We start from the raw sequence: 25734 nt of genomic DNA on the forward strand, positions 1-25734 counted from the left end.
GATTCGGCTTTACCTCTTTGTCAGTCTTGCGCATCTCTATTTTTTATTTTTTTTTCATTTCTAAGAGCATCGCTTTAGAGTGAAACTTAGTGCCAGCTTCCATTAGTGGAGCATATCTAGAGCTATAGTCTTCGTAAAAAAGAAAGAAAAAAAAAAAAGAAGATGGTTAAAGCAATTGCATGTGTCTTTAGACTGAAATAAGCCTATTAATCATGTAGTAAGTGCCGACGTGGAATTCAAACGTAGATGGATTATTGAAGTAAAGCGGTGTATTGGCCAGGGAGTCCGACACGTAAAGCAGCACTTATTTTTAGTGTAAATGGAGTGCACGGTGTCAGGGGAGAAGCCCGGGTCTCTAACTCTAAGAGTGCGGAACTGCTCGGTAAAACTAACCGCTAGCTCGAGCTAGTGAGCGGGAGAGCCTGAGTCCGGCCAAGTAGTGATGAAGTCATGTGATGAAGCAGAGCCAGAGTTTTTGATAGTCTCGGCCATAATCTCCTGTGTGTCTACTGTGGGGGAGGAACTGACTGTCTCGCAGAAAAGCTGTGCTCTCATACTGATTCTTCAATTTGAACTGGGCAGTTCTGAGAATATAAAAAAAAAAGGAAATAAATGCCCAAGGAGACGTGACGAGGTAGGTAGTCATACTTGCTTCTGGGCCATACGCTCGTAAACTCGAGCACACTTGGTAGTGTGAGTCACACTGGAGGCCTTACCCTACTTACAGCAGGCTCAGTGGAAATAAAAGAATAGAAAAATAAAAATAAATAATAAAATCTTTCTGGGCATGTCATGTGCTGCTTTTTCCACGCAGCTCTACGTGATGTCGAATGTCAGGATTTAGCTGGAGATTCCCCTCGTTCCCACTACAGACTGTTGTAATCTGTTTCCCATCTGCTTCTAGTCACCTCCAAAGGGGGAATAACAAAGGTGGCCTCGAATAATCTTCGCTTCAAAAGCAGTGAAAGTGAGCGGGGAGGGAGATGGCGGTAACGCATAACATTCTACTTAAGCACTTTTCCCCAGTCCCTGTGGTTCAGAGGCAATGGAAAGTTCAGAATCAGAAAAGTTTTAAGAAAAAAGTGTTGCACTGACAGGAGTGTTCAAGTCTAACCGGGACTTGTGATGCAATTTCACATGAATGAACTCTTAACTGCAGAAAAACAGTTAAATGGTTAAAACGTTTTAAAGAAGGTCAGGGTTTGAGGTGGCTTAGATCCCATCGTAGTCCTTCCCTGAACATTAATATTGACACATCCTCCATTCAGTCCTGACCTCGCTTCAAACCATTATCCAAACCTTTGGGCCATTAAGGAGTTCCTGGGAGGCCAGCGTTTCAGACGTAAAGCAGGAAGTCCGATCAACTAATATGGGCAATTTTGGAAAAGCCTGTTAGCTTCTTCTGCATGTCTTTGGACTGTGTGAGGAATGCGGGGTACCCTGGAGGAAACCCACCAAGCACGAGAAGAACATGCAAACTCCACACACATGGACCCCAGGCGGGATTTGAAGGCTGTGCGAGGCCAAAGTGTTAACCACTATGCCCCGTGCTGCATTGTTATAAAATAGTAATCCTAAAAAATTATTAATATCCTAACATAATATCTTACTCTCCTTTACAAAACTACTTAAGACTTGTCTTAACTGTGTGCATTCAGTGGATTCAGTGCAATCATTAAAATGTGTGTTTTTTGTGTTTGTTTGTTTGTTTTTCCCGTGTACGAGCACTAAAATAGTTTTTCGTACATGGCAAGAAACGACACTCGTTTAAGAAAAACCCTATGTGACTATTTAATCATCTCTCTTCTTCAGTCTGGATACGTGTTTAATGTTTTCTTAATAGCGAAAAGTATTGAAATGACCTGAATGGCTGACACTGTGTTTTTGCTTTTCTAATAAACAGCAGCGCTTCTCAACTTGCTGAATATTTTATTTCCCAGAGATCAATAATTTAGCACGGGTGTGACATAATGCATGATTCATTTTCAATCTGTTCACGAATTTGTTTTTGAAAGATTCCCAGTTAAAGGGAGTCCCACCGTAACCATGGTAACAATCTTGTTTTAGTTCGAGCTGTGTGAAACTCTTGGGATTTCTCGAGCGATACCGTAGACCTGTTGGTTAACACCGTATGTCATTATTTGAGCTGCATCACTGCAGGCTCCGTTATTGGGTGATTTGTGGACTATAATCGGTTGGTTAAGGAGAATTATTGGAACTCTGTCTTTAATAGAGCCATTAGTGCCATTGGCATAATCCTAATGAAATTCGAACATCATGTAGCCAATGAAACATGATGCGTGGCAACGGGAAGATGATCTCAGCGACTGAAATTGTTCATTTAAACCATTTTACATGCTTCTGTAAATGGAGGAAGGCTCCGAGGTTTATCGAATTCTCTCTCATGATGCATTTGGGGCTAATTAGGCAGCTAGCGGTATTACGAGGAATGATGAAGCGTCGGTGCTAATCTCCGAGCTTGTTGTGTTTCGCAGGGTCGAGCGCTCCACAGACCAGGTGATCAAGCCAGTCAACGTGGAGGCATTGTCCAAGTGGGTGGGCAAGATCCCAGTGGACGTGCTGAGGGACATGCCCGTCATTGCGCCGATGCTCGCCAGACTAGGCTACGACCCCCATGCTAACCCGCCGAACTACGGTCGCCCTGACGCACGTGTCCTGGACAATACTAGAAGGGTGAGTACTTAAACATTAAACAACACTTTTGCACATATACGTTTAATAACATTCCTAGTTTGCTAATCCTACAAATATGGAAATGGTATTGAGACTTTATTTGCACTGCATTTACTGTACTTATATGTGACTGGTACGCTCCTTGTCTGTATTTCTCTAAATTATTAGTGAAATCTTTTTGAATTATCCGGTATTTAAAATCTTGATGACTTGTAATCATCTACGAATTGACTTTATGTTAGCTACAAAATGGTACAATGTATTTTCTGAGGTAACTTTAATGGAATTCTGAGGTAAAACCCATGCTAATCCCCCACACATTATCGGATATGAACTTTTGCACAATTGTCAGCAGTGTACCTAGTTAGCTTTGATTATCTAAAATTTGCTTTGAATGATCAAGGAATGTCCCACACGTTTCTCACAGCAGTGACCCGGACGTCCCTGTTTTGTGACCACAGAAGCTCTGAGCCGCATCATACACAGTGCAGTATTTATTACCGCATATTATTTAGTAGTTTAGTTTGCAGGATTTGATTTAGCCATTTGAGCGGATTAGCCCCGCCTCCTGTATAAGTGACAGCTCAACATTCCAATGCCTTTTCATACTTACTGTATACATACTGTACAGTACATATCATAATATTCATACGTTGAATACATTGCTCTGATTGTCTTCGAGGCTTCTCAGGGTTTTACATTGACATTATCAACTTGCGCAAGCAGTCGACGTACCTGCCAAGGACACATTCTTCCAGGCCGCGACGATAAAAAAGTAGGCTGGAAATGGAAACCTGCCCAATCTGGCAACACTGACCAACAACAATGCTTCCTCCCACTCCTGATCATGCTGCGACTAATAACGAGAGCACTTGCAAATCATTTTTCCCAAAGAAGGTTCTTCGGTATGCATTTCACGGAGAGCTATCGTACTGGAGCAGGAGTCTGGAGCCCCTTTATTTCTTAATATTTTGCTTCCAAACAGTCCGACTCTCTTGTATTTTGAAAAATTTTTAGTCCAGTCCCTGTACCTAAGCATTTTCAGAGGTTTGTTAAGTCACACACTGACCTATCAATCATTAAAGCAAAAAAAAACATCTAAATTAAAGCATGAACCAGTGCAGATGATGACGAATGATCAGGTTGGTGATTAGTATACTGCTGATTCTGAATGCTAAGGGGTTGAACCAGACGAGAGGGGAAATGAGGTTGCTGCTAAGGTCGATACATAAACTACGAATTGTATCTTTAAATTGTATTTTTGGGTACTTTGTAGCTTGTTCCAGTAAAATATTATTTTCCATTTTTTTCCCCCTAAAATTTAATTGAATTCAATATCAAAAATTGGGGTGGCTCAAAACATTTTTCACGATAATGTCGAACCGAACCTTCAACAATACGAACCAGCGTATGTTAGAAACCGACCCTTAGAAGGCATTTCATGAGCACATCCGATTCAGAGCGTGCACAAAGAGGGGCTATTCACAGACGGTGCTGTTGACAATGTGTTTGTGTAAGGAGTGGGTGTACAAGGGGGGGCTGAGCAAATCAGAGCCTTGTGTGTAACTCCGCTATAATGTAAGATTTTTTCCATTTTAACTAATAAATAAAATGAATATGTAGTGCTCAGTGTTAATCCCGGGTCAAGCCACCACAAATAAATCAATGTATGGGAAAAGAATTTGGCGAGTAGTCCAGTCCAACACTAAACATGATATTCAGTAAGGATTCAATTCAGATATGAATTGTGATTTGTTTGTCTGGTGGTTCTTGTATCCAAAGTCATTTTTTTTTAAACTAATTTTTGCGTTTATAATGAACCGGTGGATCGGCCAGACTAGAATTGGCCGGTTTTCAATTTGATTTGGCCGTGACCGGTGATGTATACGGATATAAACTAGTCTGTACCAAAATTACTATTGAATAGGGGTTTTTATAAAATCACAATTTTAATCGAATCGGCACCTAGGTATCATGATATCGTATCGTGGGGTGATTGGTGATTTCCATCCCTAAAATTTAGCACATTTTTGGACTTATTACAAAAAAAGCACAAAGCACCTAATAAATCTAAAACTTGGTAACACATTTTCATATTCCACATCTTAATAATTTACAAAATGCTTCTTTTTTTTTAAATTGGCAACTTATCAAGGTTTCACGTATGATTTCTCCCGACCCAAGCCCTAACAAGTTTCAGTGTGTGTTCTCACGATATTAAAGTCGTAGCCGTTTGGAAAGAAATTTAGGAATAAGGGAAATGTAAGGCTGATCAGAGTAAGATTATCGACCTTGCCCAAGAAGGTTGTTCGGCCATATGGGATTTGAACTCACAACCTACCGAAGAGTGAAAACTGTTAAGTCATCAGTGAGAGAAAAGTAGTACTTCTTCTATATCTACAATCATTAATGTTAAATTGCTGAGAAGTTCACGAGCCCAAGATACACAGTATGCACTGTAACTTCTCAACAGCAGGTTTTTATTGGAAATGCAAGTACTTTAGAGTTATATCAGGGTAGGAGCATTGCTTTCTGAATTCTCATTAGGACGTAAAAAACCCATAGCATGCTAATATATGCCAATAAACCAGAGGTTCTCAAGTTTTAATGTCCATTTAAAGGGCCCAGGATTCTTCTGACCCCTATTTTCTTGAGCGTAAAGCCCATCTTGCACCACCATCACTGCAGAGCAGTTTTATTCTGTGCAGTTAACGTAATGTGTGAACATCTGTGAATAGTATAAACATGCATTATGCATTAAATAAATTGTGAAATGAAATTTAAACTTTTACACTCTGTACAGGCTGGAACTGTCTGGAAATTTGGATTATAACTAAGTCCAGAGGGCACGCTGCTAAAGTTAGGCAAGAGACTGAAATATCAGCCATGGGCTTTTTTTTTAACATGCATTTAAACACATTGTGGAGCCTTCATTGAGATACTTAGAACAAGACTTTTACAAGACCTTTTACTTTTGTTTTGCATTTTTATGTTGCAAATCAAGGGTAGTGCAGTTACTATATACTTGGTTATATTTAGAAACTAGAAGCCTTTGTAGTCCAACTATGGACCTTGCAGGCCACTGGTGATTATGACTGTGATTATTCATTCCCATATTACGATCTTGCTAGGGCCTCCGGTCAACATTTACACACATTCACACACTGTGGGCAAAATCGGAACGCCATTTAGCTTAATCTGCATGTCTTTGGAGTGTGGGAGGAAACCGGAGAACCCGGAGGAAACCCACCAAGCACAGGGAGAACATGCAAACTCCATGCACACAGACCTCCAGGTGGGAATCGAACCTGGACCCTGGAGGTGCAAGGTGACAGTGCTAAAGGCTAAGCCACCTACAGTACCTACCTGTCCATTACTTTATTAATCCCAAAGGGGAATTTTATAAAATAATATTTAATAATGTAATAATTAGCCGTGCATACCTTAAACGTTTGCCCTTGTGCATAACATCCGTTTATTTAATAAATTTTTAGCTTAAAATACAAAAGCATTCATCATAATTAAAACTCGAATCTCGCACATGTTCTCGTTAACATGTTGCCGTGACGATTCACAGTTTTTTTTTCTAAGAGCTTGCGGAAGGTTCCGAAGTCACAGCTGCTGTACTGTTATTGGTTCGCTTGTTATTGATCTCTAATAATTCATGATGCTCTGTTGGAAGGAAGCCCACTGGCGCATTCAAGACCTAATAGTACACTCTGTTATGAAATGAGAAGAGACTTGTAGGCAATCACAGCGTGAACATTATTCCTCATTCGCCAAACCCCATTATGGACGCGTCCGCTGATGGGTTCGCTCTCTGCAGATACACAGATATGGAGCCCAGGACGTGGTGTGTAAGCGGACACCGCACTTCAGCACATCTCATCTCAGTCATTTGTTTCGGGTCAAAGGTCAAAATCTGCTCCTGCCATTTGGACTAATTCTCTTTGGAGGAAGGAGAAAAAAAAAAGTTTGGTGACCGGCTTTGTATGTAATGTGTGAGAGCAGGGTGTGGACTAATACTGTACGTTCATCTTCAGTGCGTCTCTGCTCGGTCAAGTGTCTCTCACTCGATTTTATTTTTAATGCTTGGGGAACTTTAAACAAGGGTGACTTCGAGCTCGGTTTCGGAAGTGACGTGGTTAATGACAGAAATTGTGCGCTGTGGAAAATGTAAGTCGTTTAAGGCTTCATAAAAATCCATGTTATGCCAAAATGGCCCCAGGGCAGCGAACTAGTACCTCGATTTAAAGGGCAGGGCTTCGTCTATGGAAAAATGTCTAGCGTACTGTAGATTTCCTGCATTTTGGCGTTCCGATTAAAACGGAACTAACTGTTTTGGCACCTTGAAGCGATCTGTCATTCACGCAGAAGACTTTCCATGAGTCGAGAAAAGGAAAAATAACAGACTTGACTTTTCACACACATTTAGGGAGGAGGGTGCGTTATTCAAAAAGGAAAGTCTGTAGAATGCGCACCCCCTTCGTCCCCACCCCTCGGGATGAGGTTATTGAGGTTGGGAAGAATTATGAGTTATGCGTCCTCAGCCATTCAACCGCTGCCAGTTTTTGGGTGATTTTTTTTTTTCCCGGCTGTATGTGTTATTTGATTAGGTGAAAATATGCGCTGTTCACGTTTCGATCAAACTTTCACACGTGTCCTGTGGCTGAAAGGAATCTTTGGCACGAGCTAAAATGGCATATCTTTCATATTTCCCGATGGTTGGAAAAGCTACGGGTCTAAGTGGTTAATTAATTCCAGACACTCACGTCCACGTATGTGCATGCGCCTGTGTGTGTGCTTTCCTAACTGAAATATATTTATCTCCCACGTCACCTCATGCAGATGCTCGCCTCTGTATGACTGTATGACACCATTTCCTCTGGCTTCAGTTTGTACATTTCGAGGTTGTTGAGTCTCTCTTGCTACAATAGCGAGATCCTGCCTTTCTTCCCGAGTGTGAAGCACATGCTCGCGACTGGCCCTGCACATCTGCACAATATTAATCTGTGTCTCCCCCTCGATCAAGCACAGCTGCATGACTCTTCTCCTCCTCTACATGCATTACAACATGTGGGCGCACACACACACACACACACAAAAACAAAGATACATACAACATGCTTTTGTGCATGCAGCACAAAATGCAACCCTGGGTGTTGGGACGCAGTAACTTTACATACTTTACTCGAGTGTTTTTAAATCACTCGATCATCGTCTATACCGCTTTATCCCGTGTACAGGGTCGCGAGGGGACTCATAGGAGGGGGCATACATACACTTACACACTATGGACAATTTGGGACGGCCAGTTAGCCTAATCTGCATGTTTTTGGACTGTGGAAGGAAACCAGAGAACCCAGAGGAAACCCACTAGGTGGGAATCGAACCCGGAACGTGGAGGTGCAAGGCAACATAAGCACTTTTAAATCCTCACAAGAACTTCCTCATGTAACTGGATCATGTTAATGTTGATGTGAATTGATCACACATGATTCGGATGAGTAATTAGAAAGCTGTTTAAATTCTATATACTGTAGGTTAAGCAATGACATCATGCCTGGATGAGAGACTAAATATTTTAACATGAATCATAACTCCCATGCTGACTGAGTTTACCCTTTCCATTGTCTGAAAATGATTTCTCATGCTCCCAGAAACAGAACCACAGTTTCACAATTCGGTGCTGGAAAAATGCATAGATGTGATGAACCACAAGTTCAGTATTCAGTACATTCAGGTCGTCAGCTGACTTTGTTTTATTGGCTCGTAACAATGACCACCTGAAGCCGCCCTAGATCATAATACAGTGGATCTTATCCATGATGCACTCCCCTTCTCTTCACCCTGACACACCCTTCACTCTCGAATACAGTACGGTCAATCTGGACTTTTCAGGTCACATGACCCATTTTTTCCCTATTGCTCCAAAATTCAAATCTTTTCAATTTGCTCTTTATCTAAATGAATCACTCTTTATTAGTCACTTACTGTACAAGTGGTTTTCTTATGGCTACACAGCTGTTTAGTCCCGATCCCCTGAATGTGTCACATTGTGTGTGAGTGGAAATACTTTTACTCTCACTATTAAACATAGCTATCGCTTTTATATGATGCATCTCCATATGTTTAAGTGATATCCGAGTCCTGCGTGATTTTGTCCCTAATTTAGTCATGTCCAATTCCTCCCCGTCACTAGGGGCGCTCCCACATTAAGCTATTACTACTATCACTCTGTCAGGTGGGAAGACTATCGAAGACTTTTACATGTTTTCTCCGAACCACATGACGCCAGCCGACCACCAATTTTTTCGGACTGCTCTTTTAAGCACTGTTGGGGGCGGAGTAACACACAGCCTTTTCTGCTTGTGCCTCTGATTGGCTGTAGAGCCGTGATTAATGTGGGAGCACTAAGTACCTCATCCCTTTTTTGCTCGGCCAATCATCTCTCTCTAGACCTCCAGCTGCGAGAGGTTACAGCATCACCCGGGAATCGAACTCGCGATCTCCGGATGATAGGATGAGCACTTTACCACTGCGCCACTTGAAGGCCCCATAATATTTAAATCATTTTTCATTCACTTCCATGGAGTTGACGGTTTTGAACGTTCCTAACAGTTCTATGAGACGTGACGATAATCGGGTCTCTCCCTCAAGACGAAATGGGGTAAAGTGATAAAGTATAAAATGCATCAGTGGTGCTACAACAGCTGCGTCTTTCTTTTTCATTTTTTATTCCCTTTTTAATAACGTGACGTGACTACTGGTTTATGTAATTTTGAGTCATCCCATTTATGTTCATTTTATTTTATTTTATTGTTTTTTTACCATGTGTCTAAAATCCATCCTGTAGGCATGTGCTTGGAGCTGAACAATACCGTTTCCGACGTGCTTCTAAGCCTTCGCTGTGCCATTTTACTGTAAAAGTATGATGCCTGGTGACGCACGGAGGCGTCGTGAGATTTCCATAAAAACCGAGAAATTCTCCCAGATGCGCACACACAATGCACACGTTTAATCGATTCAACCTTTGCTTACTTGCTTTTATGTACATGCACGCCGTGTTCTCGTTCAATGAATACACGTCCCACCGGGCTTTCTCTACTGTATCTTTGCAAATGGCCCTGCAAGAGCAAGGTTTCCATGGTAACAGGTCCTAACTGGAAGACCACGGCGCGTTGGAAATTTCAGGTGGTGTTGCATGGATGTTTCTAGGAGATAGGAGAGACAGAAACTGCAGTGCGAATTCTTCTTCTTTATTCTTCATTATGCCGTTCTAAACACATTCGACTGATTTTTTATCTGGTGGAATAAAAAAGAAATATTTTTGGGTAATAATTTTTGGTTTTCTCTAGCCTTTGTTCTTTTTTTTATATTGATGAATTATGCACAATAGGATGAGGGACCAGAACCAACAAGACAAAGACAAAAATAAATGATTTAAAATTTTTTGTACATGACAGACGCCTGTATGTTTTTACTTTTGTACATGCAATATCAATTTTTAACCTGGAAACATGGCTTATAGTTTACTGTAACAAGTTTTTAAAGGTACTCCATATATGCATTTTTATGTAAAGGTATGTACAGAACTTATATAAAATATCATCACAATGATGCTGGAAAGGTACGGTACAGCGCATTTATCCAAAAGAGCAATGACTAAGCTACACTATATTGCAAAACGTACATTATATGAAGACCTCACCATCCAACCCCTACTGTGTATGTGCCTTCCATAAACTGTTGCCATAACGATGGAAGCACACATAGGACGTCTTTGTATGCCGTAGCACTGAGATTTCCCTTCCCTCTGCACGAAACATGGTTTGGCGAGGTTGGGTTGGAAGAACTCGAGTCCTGACCTCAACCCCGCCGAATACCTTTGGGATAAAAGGAATTCAGACTGTGCCCCAGGCCTTCTCACTTCACATCTGTGTCTGACTTCACTAACGCTGTTGTTGCTGAATGAGCATAAATCCCCACGTCCTCTTTCCAGAATGTAGTGGAACGCCCTCCCGGAAGAGTGGAGGTAGTTATTAGAGCTGTGATTCATAGGTAGACTGTTGATTCTTTCCAATTTCTAGGCGTGGCCATTTTTGATGCAATGGCACTGTCTGTGAGTTGCTTATAGGTTTTCTAAAATTTTCTAAAAACTACCTAATAAACGTTAAAATGCTGTGCAATCTATGCTGTTGTATGTTAAATGTGTTTTTCCATGGCAATGTTCTGGTCCACACCCCAGTCCTGTAGGTGGTGCTGTTGCACTAATCCCTATTAAATTCAAAAGAAGAAGTGATAAACTAGCATTTTTTTTGCAATTACTTTGTAAAGGATGATTCTGAATCGAAAAATCGCTCAACAAAATATTGAATAAGAATATTCCCAAGAACGCAAGCCTCCCAAGAACTCCTTTTATGGCCGACAAATAAAACTGCCCTAGATCAAGTCAAGTTCCTTCAAAGTGAGTGTGGTGTGTTGAGCGGTATGAGGTGGTGCATTGTCCTTCTAAAACAATGCCTTTGGTGATCAAACCAGGATGTATTTTTCCAGTAAAGAAAAGGGGAAGGGCCGTTAATGGCGTTTCTGGGAAGCTATTGTTTCAGATGTGATGCAGGCAGTAATCAGTATAACATGAATGAATGACTAGTCCCAAGTTAACTAGTCCAAACTAATCCGATTGGCTAAAAATAATCAAAGTTCCCCTGTCTATCGGGTATTTACTATGAAAAGCAAGATGACTTTGTTTCTTGCTTTGGCTGGAGGCACTAGTGGTGAAACTGCACTGTACAGTTTTATACTCGTCCATATTTGTAATACTATTCCAGCCGACACCAGCATGCAGCTTGGCTTGCGCTCGTGTCAGATTGACCGATTGTCCAGTGACAAATTGCCAATTAAATCTGCCCGAGTGCTTATTTGGCTTTTCTTCTCAAGAGCTTCGCTTCCTTACTTGTCGTGTATATCAATTCTTTAACCTCAGTATTAAAATTCATAATCAATGCTACTAAGCACTCAGTTCTCAGTTCTACACGCATTACAGTTGTATCCTCAACATTACCCTTATCTTATATTCCCTTAAATTCCTTTCATTGGCAATACTTACTGTATTACTCTGTGTGCTGCACGGTTTCCCCTCATAGGCCGATTGGAGTCGCTAGCAATGTCATATACAGGAAGATTTAAGTGTGAGAGTGTTAAAAGCATTTAATCGGAGTCTAAAGTTTTGACTTGAACATTTGACGTGTTTAATCTGCTGGAAAAATTAACAGAGGAAGGAGAAAAGGTAGGATTTTTCTCCAGTATTGCAGTTTAAGTTGGGCTTTCCATCTTTCCAATAAATCCCACCTAATATAGTATGATTGGTTTCGATGCTTTAGTACACGTGAAATACAATTTATCAGTTGGACGTGCCATGCAAAATAAATGTAGTCTCCTACTTACAAACGAGTTTTGTTCCAGGAGCGCGTTTGTAAGTCCGATTTGTTCTTAAGTACGACAAAGTGAGTCTTGTTCGCTGTTGATACAAATCTACAATGTAACATATAACAATCCGCTTGACTAAATCTGTCCCCTTTCCCCACACCAAAACTACTGTAACTGCACTTAAGGAGCATGAATCTAGCTAAATTATTGTTGTTAAGTCAATTAATTGTTGTCTCTGCGCCTTTAATTCATGAGGGGAAATACAATTTTCTGGACTTTAAACATTTTATACATTAACTTACAGACTGAAAATAATAAATACTGTAAATATTGGTATCTGGTGCAATGCAGTGTCAAATTTTTTGTACAATTCACTCGAGCTACTTCCGTGATTAGACTCCCTGTATCACAAAACTCTTCAATCTGAAACAAATTAGAATAATCTCAATGCTTTATCGGCCGTTTGTGGGAAGACGCATGCACGTGATGTGATGCGACGCGACGCGACGCGACGCGATACTGTGGCTGATTCTGTGCAACACCACTCCGGCTACGATTAAATAATTTCGTCCTTCAGATTCACAATAAGTTGAAACCAGATGTGCGTATGCAGTCTTTAGCTTGAAAGCTCTGACTTTGACTGCAAATATTTACTCTCTTTTTCTTTCCTCTGCTTAAGCACAAAGACACGATCAGAGAGCGAGTTTGACAGAACAGCGTTATCTGGTTTATTCCAGGGAAAATATTGCTCGCTCCTTATCTCATTGTGCGTCCAGCAGATAATCGAGAGTGTTTGGATGCAGGTATGCAATAATGAACACGGAGTGAGTAATCACAAGAAGGTTGAACTGTCATCATGTGAGTCAAGATGATATTCCTCCTAATCTAACACCCCCGTACACACACACACACACACACACACACACACGGGTATCACTGACGAACAGAGGATGGAAGTATATTTCAGAATTTTGTTGATAAGTCTTTCGACTTTCCGCTGGCTCTGCCGCGAGCTCCCTGACTCATCCTGAGTGAACTGATGGATAATGACAACTTTAAACCTCCCAAGGCCTTGCTGTCCGTCGCTGCTGAAATTATTAAGACTGCAGAATCTCGGCTCATGCTGACACACAGTGATGCTTACAGACACACACCGTCCAAACGCGTTATACAGGAGTTAGAGACCTGTGTTTAACCGCTCAGCAAGTCGAAGTAACTGGAACTGTCATTTGATTAATGATTAATTATGATTGCAACATGCATGTTAGACAAGAATTGGAGAAAATAATCCAGAGCTGAACAAAAAAAACATTTAAGGAGTATGAGCCACTGGGAAAAGAATGTGCATGTTAGATAGCAGTGCACAATTTCTTATGACTCCGTCCATTAATCAATAAATCAGTAAACAACATTGATTATCGGGTGAGATAAATTAGGCAGCAAGTAAACAATCAGTTCTCCAAGTTGATAAATGGGCGAGCGTAAAGGTCTGAGTGGCTTCGATAAAGGCTGGTGGTTAGACATCGGGGTCAGAACATCTCTAAAACAGCAGGTCTTTTGTGGTGTTCAGTGGTTGTATGTACCAACCAAATGTGGTCCAAGTCAGGACAAGAGTGAACCAGCGATGGGTGCACAAGGCGTGCTGGAGAAAAGGTTTGAATGCCAATCGTCCCTCTACCTGTCATAATGATAATACCAATTGAAATGTAAGATGACTTGTACTATTACTAGTACTACTCATAATAATAATAATAATAATAATTTGTGATTGTGGAGTGATGGCTACAATTCAATCCCGATTATTGATATTAGCAAAAAAATGTGTGGATTGATATCAGAAAAGCTAGTTATCGGGTTATAATAAAAAATGGACCTATTGGACCAAGTGGACAATTTTTTTTTTTGTTCTATATGGTGTTTATCATTAACTACTGAAACTGAAATAACTAATTAATGCTTTTAATCTAAAAAAAAAAAAAAACTTGTTCCGAGAGGCTAAGAGAGTTTTCAAAACCTTAGCCAATGAGAATGCAGTGTTATATAAGACCCGCCCCATAGTATAGCTGTTGGCCAATGAGTAAGCATAACTCTAAATAAAATTTGAAAAAATTAAGGAAAGGTTTGAGTTTTAAACTCAAAAGTGCAGTGCCGAAACCGAGAACCTGAGAAGGGAAACTGAAAAAAGCCACCAGCTAAACTAAAAAACTAATGGGCAAAACTGAAAAAAAGAAAGAAAAAAAAAACATTCTTATCAGCCAAAACACAGACACAGTATGGGTGTGAATTGTATTTTTTTCTGTTATACATATAATACAGAAAATGTGTGTGCTGAAGATTAACGCAGCATGGAAGTGATTCAGCCGGTTTGGAGGGATGATTTTATATGCGCCCCAAACATGGCCATTTTTCAATGTCGTACCGTCCCGTTTCAAACTTTAATTATTAAAATGCTAATTATACATATTTCTCTATGAGTATTGATATTAAAATTAATGTAAGCTTCTCGAAGCATGTGACCTATAAAAATTGTTGCTTAAATGAAAGCATTCTGTACAATATTAGGGATTCTTTTTTCTTCAAAAAAAATCTGTAGTGTCCGTAACCATGTCAAATTTATGTTGCAATATCTTAACAATTTTGCATTTTAAAGTAATTTACCTTTTAGGGTTTATGTCTTTTCATGTGAAATCATGTAAAATTTTAAGATCATTGAAAGATTTGAATATAAAAAAATACATAAAAGGGCCTGAAATTGTATTTATTTATTTATTGTATATTAAATATGTTTCTTTTTATATGATAAAAATATAAATGGCATGGATCAGGAGATAAGAAGCATTAAGTATTATGTAAAATGGTGTGATATGATCCTATTTGAAAATTCACTTTTTTTCTCTAATTTGTTTCTTTTTGTTCATTTCTTTTTTTTACCACAAATGTAATTACAATTTTTAAAACTTGACTAATTGTAAGTCATTTTTGTTGTTTAAAAAAATATTAAACATAGTATTTTTTCAAGAATTCCACCTGATTTTTAGTGTTTTGATGTTGGAAAAAGGAAATTGATATAATAACATATAGTAGTAATAGTAGTAATAATAATAATAATAATAATAATTACTATTATTATAACCATACTATAATAATCCTTATAATAATAATACAGGTATTACTATTAATTTATGTTACAACATTAACTTGTTTTATCAGATGCCTCATGCTTTGTAGAGCTTCTTGCCAAGTTCAGATGAGGTGTGTGTGTGTGTGTTTGTATGTGAAAAATTGAGCAAATGAAAAATAAGCAATTTGTACCTGGAACTATACACACTACAGAACCTTTTCAACCCACATCTCGACCCGTGCCATCCTGACACACCTTTAAGTATCTATTTGTGTTTTGCTCCAAAAATAGCAGATCCAGCTCCCATACATATTAAGTTCCAGTACAAACAACGCTGAGAGAATGGCCTCGCTGTTTTGCATAGAGCCGGCTTATCGGGTTACTGAGCAAACCTGCAGCGTGCCGTCTCGCGCATCAATGCCCCTGTGTTCGCGTTCTGCGGCACTTAACCTACTGAAAATCATTTAAATAGAAGCGAAGGGTAAATGTTCATTCATCTATAAACCAGAGGAGTTCAAAAGTTTCCCCAAAGATGACATTTATAATTTTTTTCTTTTTTCATCCTCCAGCTGCCTCGGACGAGCCGTTTGATCTCGTGTCTGCAGTGATTCAGTCTGAAGTTTTTGGCTGGCGTGTCAGTGTGATTAAAACAGCAAAAGGAATGAATTAAGCTTTGCCGTTCTGTAGCTTCCATACTTCCTATCTGATTCACAATCTCAGCTCTCGGTGGCGGTGAGTGCGGTGTTGCAGTGATTATCATTTTGTGGTCGTAGCAGCCGAATTCTTACACTATCCCATTTATTTCGCTGCGCAGCATGTGAACGTCTCAAGCCGTAATCGATACCTATTAACAGGCTCTGCCACACACCTTCTCCGATATACGCTGAGAAATTTTTATCAAGATCAATATGTTCCTGGTCTGAGGTCGATTCTGATGAGTTTGCGTTCAGTTTGTACGGCCATGCAGAAACAAGATGATGCAGAAATAAAATCCTGAGCAAACAAGCCTGGATGTTGGTTGGAATGCCCTCTGTTTTTATTTAGCGTAACGAGGACGAGCGGATGAAAGGTCTGATTTGCGGTTTAATTTAATTTCCGTCCTGTGTGATAAGTGAATGCCGTGTAGCTGTAAATATGGACAGGAACGGCCCGGCTGTCAGGGCTTGTCCGCCCACTGCTTGGATTTATGAGACTCGGATAAACAACCTCAATCATGTCAGATCGGTGATGAGAAGGGAACAGTGACCGTTCTTTTAGAGAGAGGAAACAGGAGGATGCAAGAAGCCCTCGAAGCAAAGTCGTGATGATTTCACATCTTAAGAACAACACTTTTAAAAACAATAATAATATTAATTATTATTATTATTATTATAATAAAGAACAATTAATAAACACAGTTTAAGTTCCCATATTTACTTTGACTATGTCTTTAACGACTTAACGCAGGCTGTTCCCCAAAGTGTGTGTTAATGCGCCACCTGAAATATCCCCTGAGATCCTGCGGTACTGTTTTACTCCTCTTCCGAACACACTGTTTCAGTGTCTATGTAAATGAGCTGCAGCTGAGCAACGCCCCTAGTCCCAGCAAAGCACAGCAACAAGCGGGGGGGAGTGTGTCTGCTTCTATGAGGTCACATTAGTAAAATGTGAAAATCTGCAGGAATGTTTTTTTCCCCCCTTTATTATTTATTTAATTATCTTTTGTCCGTACGCGCACGCTGGAGACGTGTCTGAATATCTAAATGACTGAAAACCGAGTCTTGCATTATCGGTTCCCCTGCATTCGAACTTGTTTGTAAAGAGTGTGTGTATTGATTTTTCATCACCGCTCCTCAGAGATCTTGAATGATACTGAAAATGTTACTAGAGATGCGGCGGGAAAAAAATCAATTCAGTCATGTATCCTGATTCGCTACAATGACTGCAAAATCTGACAGATTCATTACTTGTTTTATTAATTTGTAATTTATTTGTATGTTTTTTAGTTTAGGTAATGAAAATGTTGCAGTTCCCCTGTAGTCCTTTAGGTGGAGCACTCTGAATCATGCATGCTTTGACAGGCAGCACAGCGTCCCCCGTGTCGTAGGAGCAATTTATTTGAGAAGTTTGTTTAGAATTGTAACTTAGTCTTGTTATATTTGTGATAGGATCACAGTAGAAATAGTATTGGCACCTGGGTATTGTGATAAAATTGTATCAGGTGGCCCGCGGTGATTCCTATTCGTAAAGGTATTTATTTATTTATTTGTTTGTTTGTTTGTTTATTTGTAGTACTTCTCTAACGGATGTCATTAAGTTTTTATACCGTATTTATATTTACTGTATATATACTGTATGTGTGTGTGTATGTATGTATTCCAGTTGAGAAGTGAAGTGATTCTGAATACAAGTTGTTTTTTTCTTTTGAGTTAAAAAAAAAAAACTGCCCTTTATTTCAAGCGACAGCTGTGATAGATCCATAAATAGCTCTTAAAGAATGAATTTAAACATTACTGCTGAGAATAAAAGTACAGCTGAAACAGCATCTGCCACATTCCTCGGTGTCTCTCCACTTTCCCATATGTGTGCTTCAGGGGCGGGACGTCTCACATCCTCGCCTGGAACAAACCCCTGACGCTTTCACTACCCCAGGAGCATCCGTTTAAAACTTAAGGACGTATTTGTTGTACTGTAGCAGTGATTGTGCGATTCGTCTCTTAGCTTGATCTACAGTAGTCATGTCCTTCTCCTGTCCTTTCCTATTTTCTAATCAGCCTTACAGTATATTAACCAAGCCACCTCGGTGTGAGCTTCTGGCTGCCTCGTTTTGGCTGATTGGTGTCCGTCTGAAGGATAATGGACCCACATGAGCCATCTATCCTGATTATCATCTCTGGTTTTATAGGGACATTAGTAATATGTGGAGAAAGGGAGGGGGAAGGTGGGGGGCTGTTACACGAGGAGATGAGGGGAAAAAAAAGGAGCTGTGATGTGATTCTGGGCCCCTGCTGTCAGAATATTTTCTTCCACAGCCTTTGGCCTCTAATCAGCAGCGACAGAACCTCATGAGATGCAAAAGAACCTGGCTGTGGATTAGATCCACAGCAGTATCTGGCTCTCGTCCCTGCGTTCCTCTCAGAGGTGCAGTACACGGAGCGGGCGTGATGCTGTGATGAGTTTTTCAGGGATCGGTTGTATTGTTCTTCATGCATGTACTGTTACATACTGATATACTACTCATTTCTGAAGTTTTGGAGCATTATGAGCTGCCATCCTGGAAAAAAGAGAAGCTCAATCGCTATCAGTGTTGGAACTGTTACAAACGAATTCCGCGCCGGCTTGCAGCTCTCAGCAGGAGGCCCGGGAAACTCTCCTTCTCCACGGCCTCCCCACCCCACCGTGCTACCACCTCCAGACATTCCTCTCATTAATTAGGGCTAAAAACCTAAGTAATGCTCGTCTCCTATAGTCAGGCTATTTGTGCCAGGCCAAGAAAGCTCAAGTTGCTCAGCAGCTGAGCTCTGTGAAAGAATATGGCATGTACTCAATAAAATTAATTGAGTAAAAAAAAAATACAAATCTACAAAGGGGCCGTCTCCCTATCGATGATGTCGTCACATTATCTCTGGTCTAATGCAGACATTAGGTCATACCAGGGGTTTAGATTTTCTCCAGCTCATTAACAGACAAGCATATTCGCTAAAGATTTCCTACTATCTAAAAGGTCTGGTTCCTCTTAAGGTTTCTTCCTACTGCCATCTTAGAGAGTTTTTCACTTTCCACCGTCACCCTCGGCTTGCTGATCAGAGACAGATCATTATGATTTGCACCTTCAGGTCCTGGGTTCGATTCCCATGTTTGCATTGTACAGTTTGCATGTTCTTCCGGTGCTTGGTGGGTTTCTTCAGGGTTCTCCGGTTTCCCCCCACAGTCTAGATTAGGCTAATTGGTGTTCCCGTATTGCCCGTAGTGTGTGAATGTTGACCAGAGTTCCGACCATGGTTGGACAGATGGGAATAAATACGATGGTCACCATTGGCTTCCATGTCTCCAAGTCCCTAGTTGGACTAGGGAGGTTCCTAGATGGATGGATGGATGGATGGATGGATTTGAATGAATGACTTGAATTGAACATGCTTTATCCAAAGCTTACAAAAGTGTAAACCAAAAGCTGCTGTTCACTTCAAGGTAACTAATGATTAGGTACTGTAGCTCCTGCAGCTTTTTTTTATTCCTAACAATATAATGAACAAGTCTAGTAGCATAAATTCGTAAACACGCACATGTATACTTTTGTACCAGGAAATCGTAACAGGGCTAAATTAAAGGATCCATTAGATCCCTCATGGATTATTAAATATTGAAGAGCAGCAGAATAAATGATATTGTTGCTTCTCGTGTTTAGTTTTACCGTTGCACGAGAGAGGAATAACTTGGTCACCTCCCTTTCTCTTTTCCTTTAAATTCGCTGTCTAGGGACGAGAGGTTGAATAAATGAACTCCGAGCCATTTAGCCATTATTTGGCTTAACATGTACACTATACAGTATTGCCAAAAGTATTTGCTCGCCTGCCTTCACATGCATATGTTCTTGAGTAACATCCATAAGGTTTAATATGATGTTGGTCCCGCCCCTTTTGCAGCTAGAACAGCTTCAACTCTTCTGGGAAGGCTTTCCACACGGTTTAGGAGAGTGTTTATGGGACATTCATCCAGAAGCGCATTTGTGAGGTCGGACACTGATGTTGGACGAGAAGGCCTGGCTCGCAGTCTCCGCTCAAATACATCCCATAATTCATTCTGTCGGGTTGAGATGCAGGCCAGTCGAGTTCTTTCACACCAAACTCGCTCATCCATGTCTTTCCTTTGTGCACTGTGGAGCACAGTCATGGATAAGCGAGCTTGGTGTGGAAGAACCTTCTCAACCTGATAGAAAGACTCTCCAGTTGAAAGAGTTGAAGCTGTTATAGCGGATAACGGGATAACGGTGTAACTATAACAACATGACTCGTACTACAAGCAAAGAAACAGCACAGATAATCATGGTCATGTGTTTTTATGACAAAAATATATATATATTTTTTTTTTTGACACTGGGTTCCCTGTTGAGTCTGGTTCCTCTCAAGGTTTCTCCTTATTGCCATCTCAGGGAGTTTTTCCATTGAAACTGCAGCTGTTGTCCTCGGCTTGCTCATCAGGGACAATCTCATCATTTTTATTCATACACCTTCACATGTCGTGCAAACTTCCATAATTCTTCTGATTGTGTAAAGCTGCTTTGCAACATTGACGATTGTTAAAAGCGCTATACAAATAGAATTGAATTAAATTGAATTTGCGAGGTCGTTCCCATATTCCGGTGGTGTTGCTGTGTTGCCGGGGCAGATTAGTGTTGCTTGAGTTTTAAGGGGTTATTACTAACTGACGCGGCCCGGCGGTGACTGTGTGAGCGGTGGGGAGTAAAATAAACCTGTCACATTTCTCAAATTCCCACCTTTTGCAGAGTGAAAAATCTGTCTAGTTGTAGCTTCAGCACAGTTTATTTGACCTTTTTCCATTTTTCTCTTGTGGACCTTTACTTCCTGTTCTGTCTGCCACCTGTTTCCTTTTGGTCTTGGTTTTCTGTCAAATTATTTTTTTTTCATTAGGTTTTTTTTTTTTTTTTTGCTTCTTCTATTTTATGATTTGGTTCTTTCTCCTGTTACTCCCTCAAAAAGTTCCTCATGAGAGGAGGCATGAACTGGACTTGACTTAATTAGATATTGTTTCCTTCTGCAGCCTCGGGCTTCTCTTAAAGACTCGGTAACGAGGCTGCCTCTGATATCAACAGTACACAGAATTCACAAGTGCCCCAGCCCTGTAACACTGTCCCCCAACACCCCACCCCCACCCCCCCTTTCCTCCTCCTCCTCTCTCCCTCCCTTTTATCCTATGACTTGGCAGACACAGACTCACAGAGACATGGGTGTCGGGTTCAACCGAGTCCAACACCTTGGCTGAGGGAGAATGCCTCTCTCCTGAATAGTCTTAGTTAAACAGTGCCTGGGTTACAAAATCCCTGCATTAAGTCTGAGATTTCTTCTGAGATCATTTCGATTTACTGTTTATAAACAAACTTATAATACAGTATCATTTGTTTATAAACAAATAAAATATATATGTCATTGTTTATAAACAAACTAATGTATCATTGTGTGTTTATAAACAATGATGTATTATATGTTTAATCTACTGTATCAAAAAAAAAGCAGATTTAAGAATGAATAGACTACAGATGTTAAAAGCTTGGTCACAATAAGAGAGAGTAAGTCAGATGGTGGGTTTAGTGTCTCTGTCTTGTTTGCTTTAGGTCTAAGAACAAAGCTCTGTTGTAGTGACTGCAGCACGTCAGCCTCTAAAACAGTTCTTTGTGTGTTTTTTCTAGGTATTTAAAGGTGAATTTCAGCTACCTGACTTTCTTAAAGAACAATCACAGGTATGGTGGGTTTTTTTTTTTTTTTTTTTTTTTGAGAGCTCGTCTTTTTTTATTATTAGTTTTAACCCTTCCTCTTTTTTTATTACTATTTTTTTCTACTTTATTTTCAAACCTTTCCTAAAATACAGTAGTTTGTTGAAGCAGTCCAGATTTTCATTTCCAGATCCTCTCTCGTATCAGATTAATCGTCTCTTAAAATGGCACTCGTTTTAATAACGATTAAGGACGAATCTAGTAACTTCCTACGATCTCCTCTCTCGCCCTTTATTTTCCTGTTTGGAGAAGCGTCTTCTGATGTTAGCGCTTGGATTTTTGAGCGTTCCATAAAGAAGAAGTTAAAGTCAGATGCTCCCTGGCTGGTCTGGTGGAACAATACTGCCCCCTGTTGATCTGTTCAAGGGAAACATGGTGTACTGTAAAAGATGCAAGGAAAAAAAAACAGATAGATAGATAGATGGATAGATAGACAGACAGACTTTATTGATCCCATGAGGTAAATTATTGATGGGCGATGAGCCATGCTTGTTGCCATACATTGCATGTTAAAAGTTCAGACAGGTGGGATCCTTTAATTAAAGAGTGTTATTGATATTAAACATTAAAGCTTACTCGGTTGCATACTGTATCATTACAAGCAGTAAAATTGTTGTCTTCTTCTTACAGCAACAAAAGTCTTCAGAGAAACCAAACTCGAGTTAGAAGAAGAGGGAGTAAAATGATTAAACACACACAGAAGTAAGTGACCCATTTTTATTTATTTTTTAATCCAAGCTAAATGGTTCATGTCCTGTATAAAGCTCTGACATGTTTTTTTTTTCTTTATTGAAAGTCTGAACCGGCACATCGTCTTAATGTCTTCTATCTAATGCATAATTAACATGTAAAGTCCTCCTAAGATTTCCAGTTGATTACTTGGTCACAAGCCTTGATAATTACTCGTGTCTGGGTGTTCTGACTAAAGATTATATATCCAAGTGGAAATATCTTATACATAGTTAAATGTATCAACACGTGCTTGAAATAAAATGACAACAATTAAGCTTTACTCGCTCACTCATTGTCTACACCACTTTACTTGACTGCGTACAGGGGCATGAAGCCTTGTATTTCCACATCATTTAGATGTTTAGGTTAATTTTTATATACAATTACAAATAACATTTGACTAAAAATAAACCTTACTACTTTTATATTTGGTTTGTTGTGAACTTATTTTTAGAAAGATTCAGGAATACTTTACTTGCCAAGATGTCTTTTTTTTTTTTTTATCATCCTCATATGCTTACTCAGCTGCTTATCGCCCACTGTGTTACAGGACAAAGCGGGAACAGATGCAGCAGGACCATGGTGTGCTCACGTAACCACTACTGGGACCTCCGTGCTGTCTCTCACCCACCACACAAACCCACAGACTGTATCACCTGCATACATAAAAACACACACACACACACACACACACCTTCTCTGGCTCATGGGCCTGGACCACTATATGGAGAACTTTTGGCCTTTGATGTTGTACTGTAACAATTGTGGCCTACGAATGTCATTGCTATGTCGGATTTCTTCCCATTTATGTTTTTTTGTTTCATTTGTGTTTTTTTTTTTTTTTGGTCACATGATAATCATCTGACTTTTTGTTTTTTCCTGGCTACATAAATCTGTGATTCTGTTATAAGAAAATACAGTGGCTAGCAAAGGAAATATTTATGGAAGAAACTTAGCTTTTTGAAGATGCAATATCTATTTTGATGTTCTGTTTTTATTTTCATGCCTTTGTATTGTGCAATTCCTCGGGTACATGTGTACGAGATCGCGGTCTGGAGGCGTCGCCGGTGGTAAATATAGAATTGCATTTTGTACCATCATTCACTAGTATGATCTTTTGTACACAGAGAAATGTAATAAATGAATTGTCAGTGTTGAAGGCAAAAAAAGAGGTGCTTGCAGTTTTCTGTTGATTAAAAACTCACATGGGTTTATGCTCAAATCCCTTTAAAAAATCACTATAGTATACTGTACTATAGATACTGCTGTACTTCAAGGTAACTAAGATACTCCCATGGTGCTAATATGCTACATTACATTACTATGCTACACTACGCTACATTATGGCGGCACGGTGGCTTAGCGGTTAGCACTGTTGCCTTGCACCTCCGGGGTCCGGGGTTCGGTTCAAGCCTCAGGGTCTGTGTGCAAGGAGTTTGCATGTTCTTCCCGTGCTTGCTGGGTTTCCTCTGAGTACTCCGATTTTTCTACATTATGAGAATCCATTAGCATTTCCGCCCCGTACTTAGTTACACTTACTCTTCTTGTCTGCAGATATTCAGTTTTTGGCCTTAGACAGTAAAGATTTTTCTCTGTAGTATCAACGCAGAGTAAATTTTATTGACTTGACAGTGAGTGTTCCTGCCTGCGAGGGAGGACCTAACTTTAAAATATTCCACATTTCCTACTATCTAACTTGCTAGATATTTATTAGAATTATTGAGTGATTCTCCCTTGACATATTATACATTATCTACTGCACAGCCTGGTAATTCATCTGAAATGAATTGGGCATTCCCTACAGACAATGCACTTTTTTCCCTCCAAACAAGGATGGTAAGGTCATGCTACACTTGTAAGGTCTGATTATTAGTGCTTTAGGATTGACCATCTCAGCAATGATATGACTGACTTAGACGTTGGCATTCAGCGCAGCCTACTGTATGTCAGCATTGTGCGTTCAGCTGGCAGATTTCAATTCTGGCTCATAGTTGAATCTGGCCCAAGCCCCTCAGTCTGAACAGCTTGCTAGTCACAAACACCGAGGCCCAGCGATGACCAACAAGCACAACAAACAGCCCAGCAAACAAACTGAATTACACTAGACAAATCAACGACTTGGTAGCAGGCATGGCACTCCTGCAGTCATGATCAAGAAGCTGTGACCATATCAGTAGGTTAGACTTCAGAACCCTCCTTACACCCTCAAGTAATCCTTTTTGCAACTTACTGGAGGAGGAGGAGGAGGAGGGGGAGGATGCTTTGTCTACAGCCATGTCCGGAGGGTCATAATGACTTACAAGGGGTGAACTACCACTTTTGAGGGCACTTCGATAAACATCTAAACAGGGGTTTACCTTTACTTCCACTGGCTCGCAGGTACCTACAATAGACCACATGATTTGATTGCCACAAACTGCTATAACCCAGGTACATATGGGCACTAGGCACTTGAGTATAAGGACAAGCTGGTATGTGTTCTGACAAATATGATGAATCATGAGCAGATCACTTTTGGCCATATGCCCGCTGTTGATGGTTGTAATACTGTACATTAATGGTGCTCCCATCAGACAAAAGCTCTATCCCCAGATATACACAGCTGAGTGCAGATCGAGCGGTGGTGTCCAAAATAACTCCATGTGACTCTTAAACCAGTATTATGTAGGAGGTGCATTAGAAGGCCACACCTTGGTTCTGTATTGCAACACCTACAAAAGGCCTAAGGCAGGGGTACTTACAGTAGGTACACTCCCTCAGACCTCTGGTGGGTGTCTGAGTACCCCTTATCCACTATATGGATAGACCCTGGGAAGAAATACAAGACTATTGCTGAGCATGTGTCCTGGAGCAATGGGAATGCAACTGCTGATGAGACCAGTGGTCTTAATGAAACTTTTGCAGGGATACAGAATAGGGTAGTGGTGGCTCAAACCAAAAGCTGTAGGTTCCTGGGGGCTCAAGCCCCAGCGCTGCTGTATCCTGGCTGACCCTGTGCTCTGAAAAGCTAGTTTTCTTAGTTTTGACCTAGTTCCTGAAGACTCTCTCTTGCTATGGTTGACACAGTTTCAGCAAAGCATCCACAGAAATGCCCTAGGTTACATCCTTTATCTTTGTGAACAAAGTCATTGATTTTGATGCTCTCGGTGAGGGTGACCTTGTGCAGTGTTGACTGCTGTGCTCAACAGTACTATTTGGACATGCTGGCCGGAGGTAGGACACAGATATGTGGGCTCGCTTATCTAAGCACAGGGTGGCCTATTGTGTGGTA

The 25734-nt window shown here is 40.3% G+C and overlaps 1 protein-coding gene across 3 annotated transcripts in view; it reads left to right on the top strand.

The window, feature by feature from the left end:
- tpst1 (tyrosylprotein sulfotransferase 1) overlaps positions 1-23632 on the top strand; it is a 51276-nt gene extending 27644 nt beyond the window's left edge. For 2 of the 3 annotated variants that reach the window (XM_053507951.1, XM_053507949.1), the window contains 4 exons: positions 2496-2694; positions 21648-21698; positions 22362-22433; positions 23014-23632. In XM_053507951.1, the coding sequence (XP_053363926.1) occupies positions 2496-2694; positions 21648-21698; positions 22362-22397 (286 nt within the window). In that variant the 3' untranslated portion in view covers positions 22398-22433; positions 23014-23632. The remainder of the gene's footprint in view (positions 1-2495; positions 2695-21647; positions 21699-22361; positions 22434-23013) is intronic. The other variant, XM_053507950.1, reaches the window with a different exon arrangement.
- Positions 23633-25734: the final 2102 nt, after the last annotated feature.

The sequence above is a fragment of the Clarias gariepinus genome, chromosome 11, assembly GCF_024256425.1.
Source record: "Clarias gariepinus isolate MV-2021 ecotype Netherlands chromosome 11, CGAR_prim_01v2, whole genome shotgun sequence".
In the NCBI taxonomy this organism is placed as follows: Eukaryota; Metazoa; Chordata; class Actinopteri; order Siluriformes; family Clariidae; genus Clarias; species Clarias gariepinus.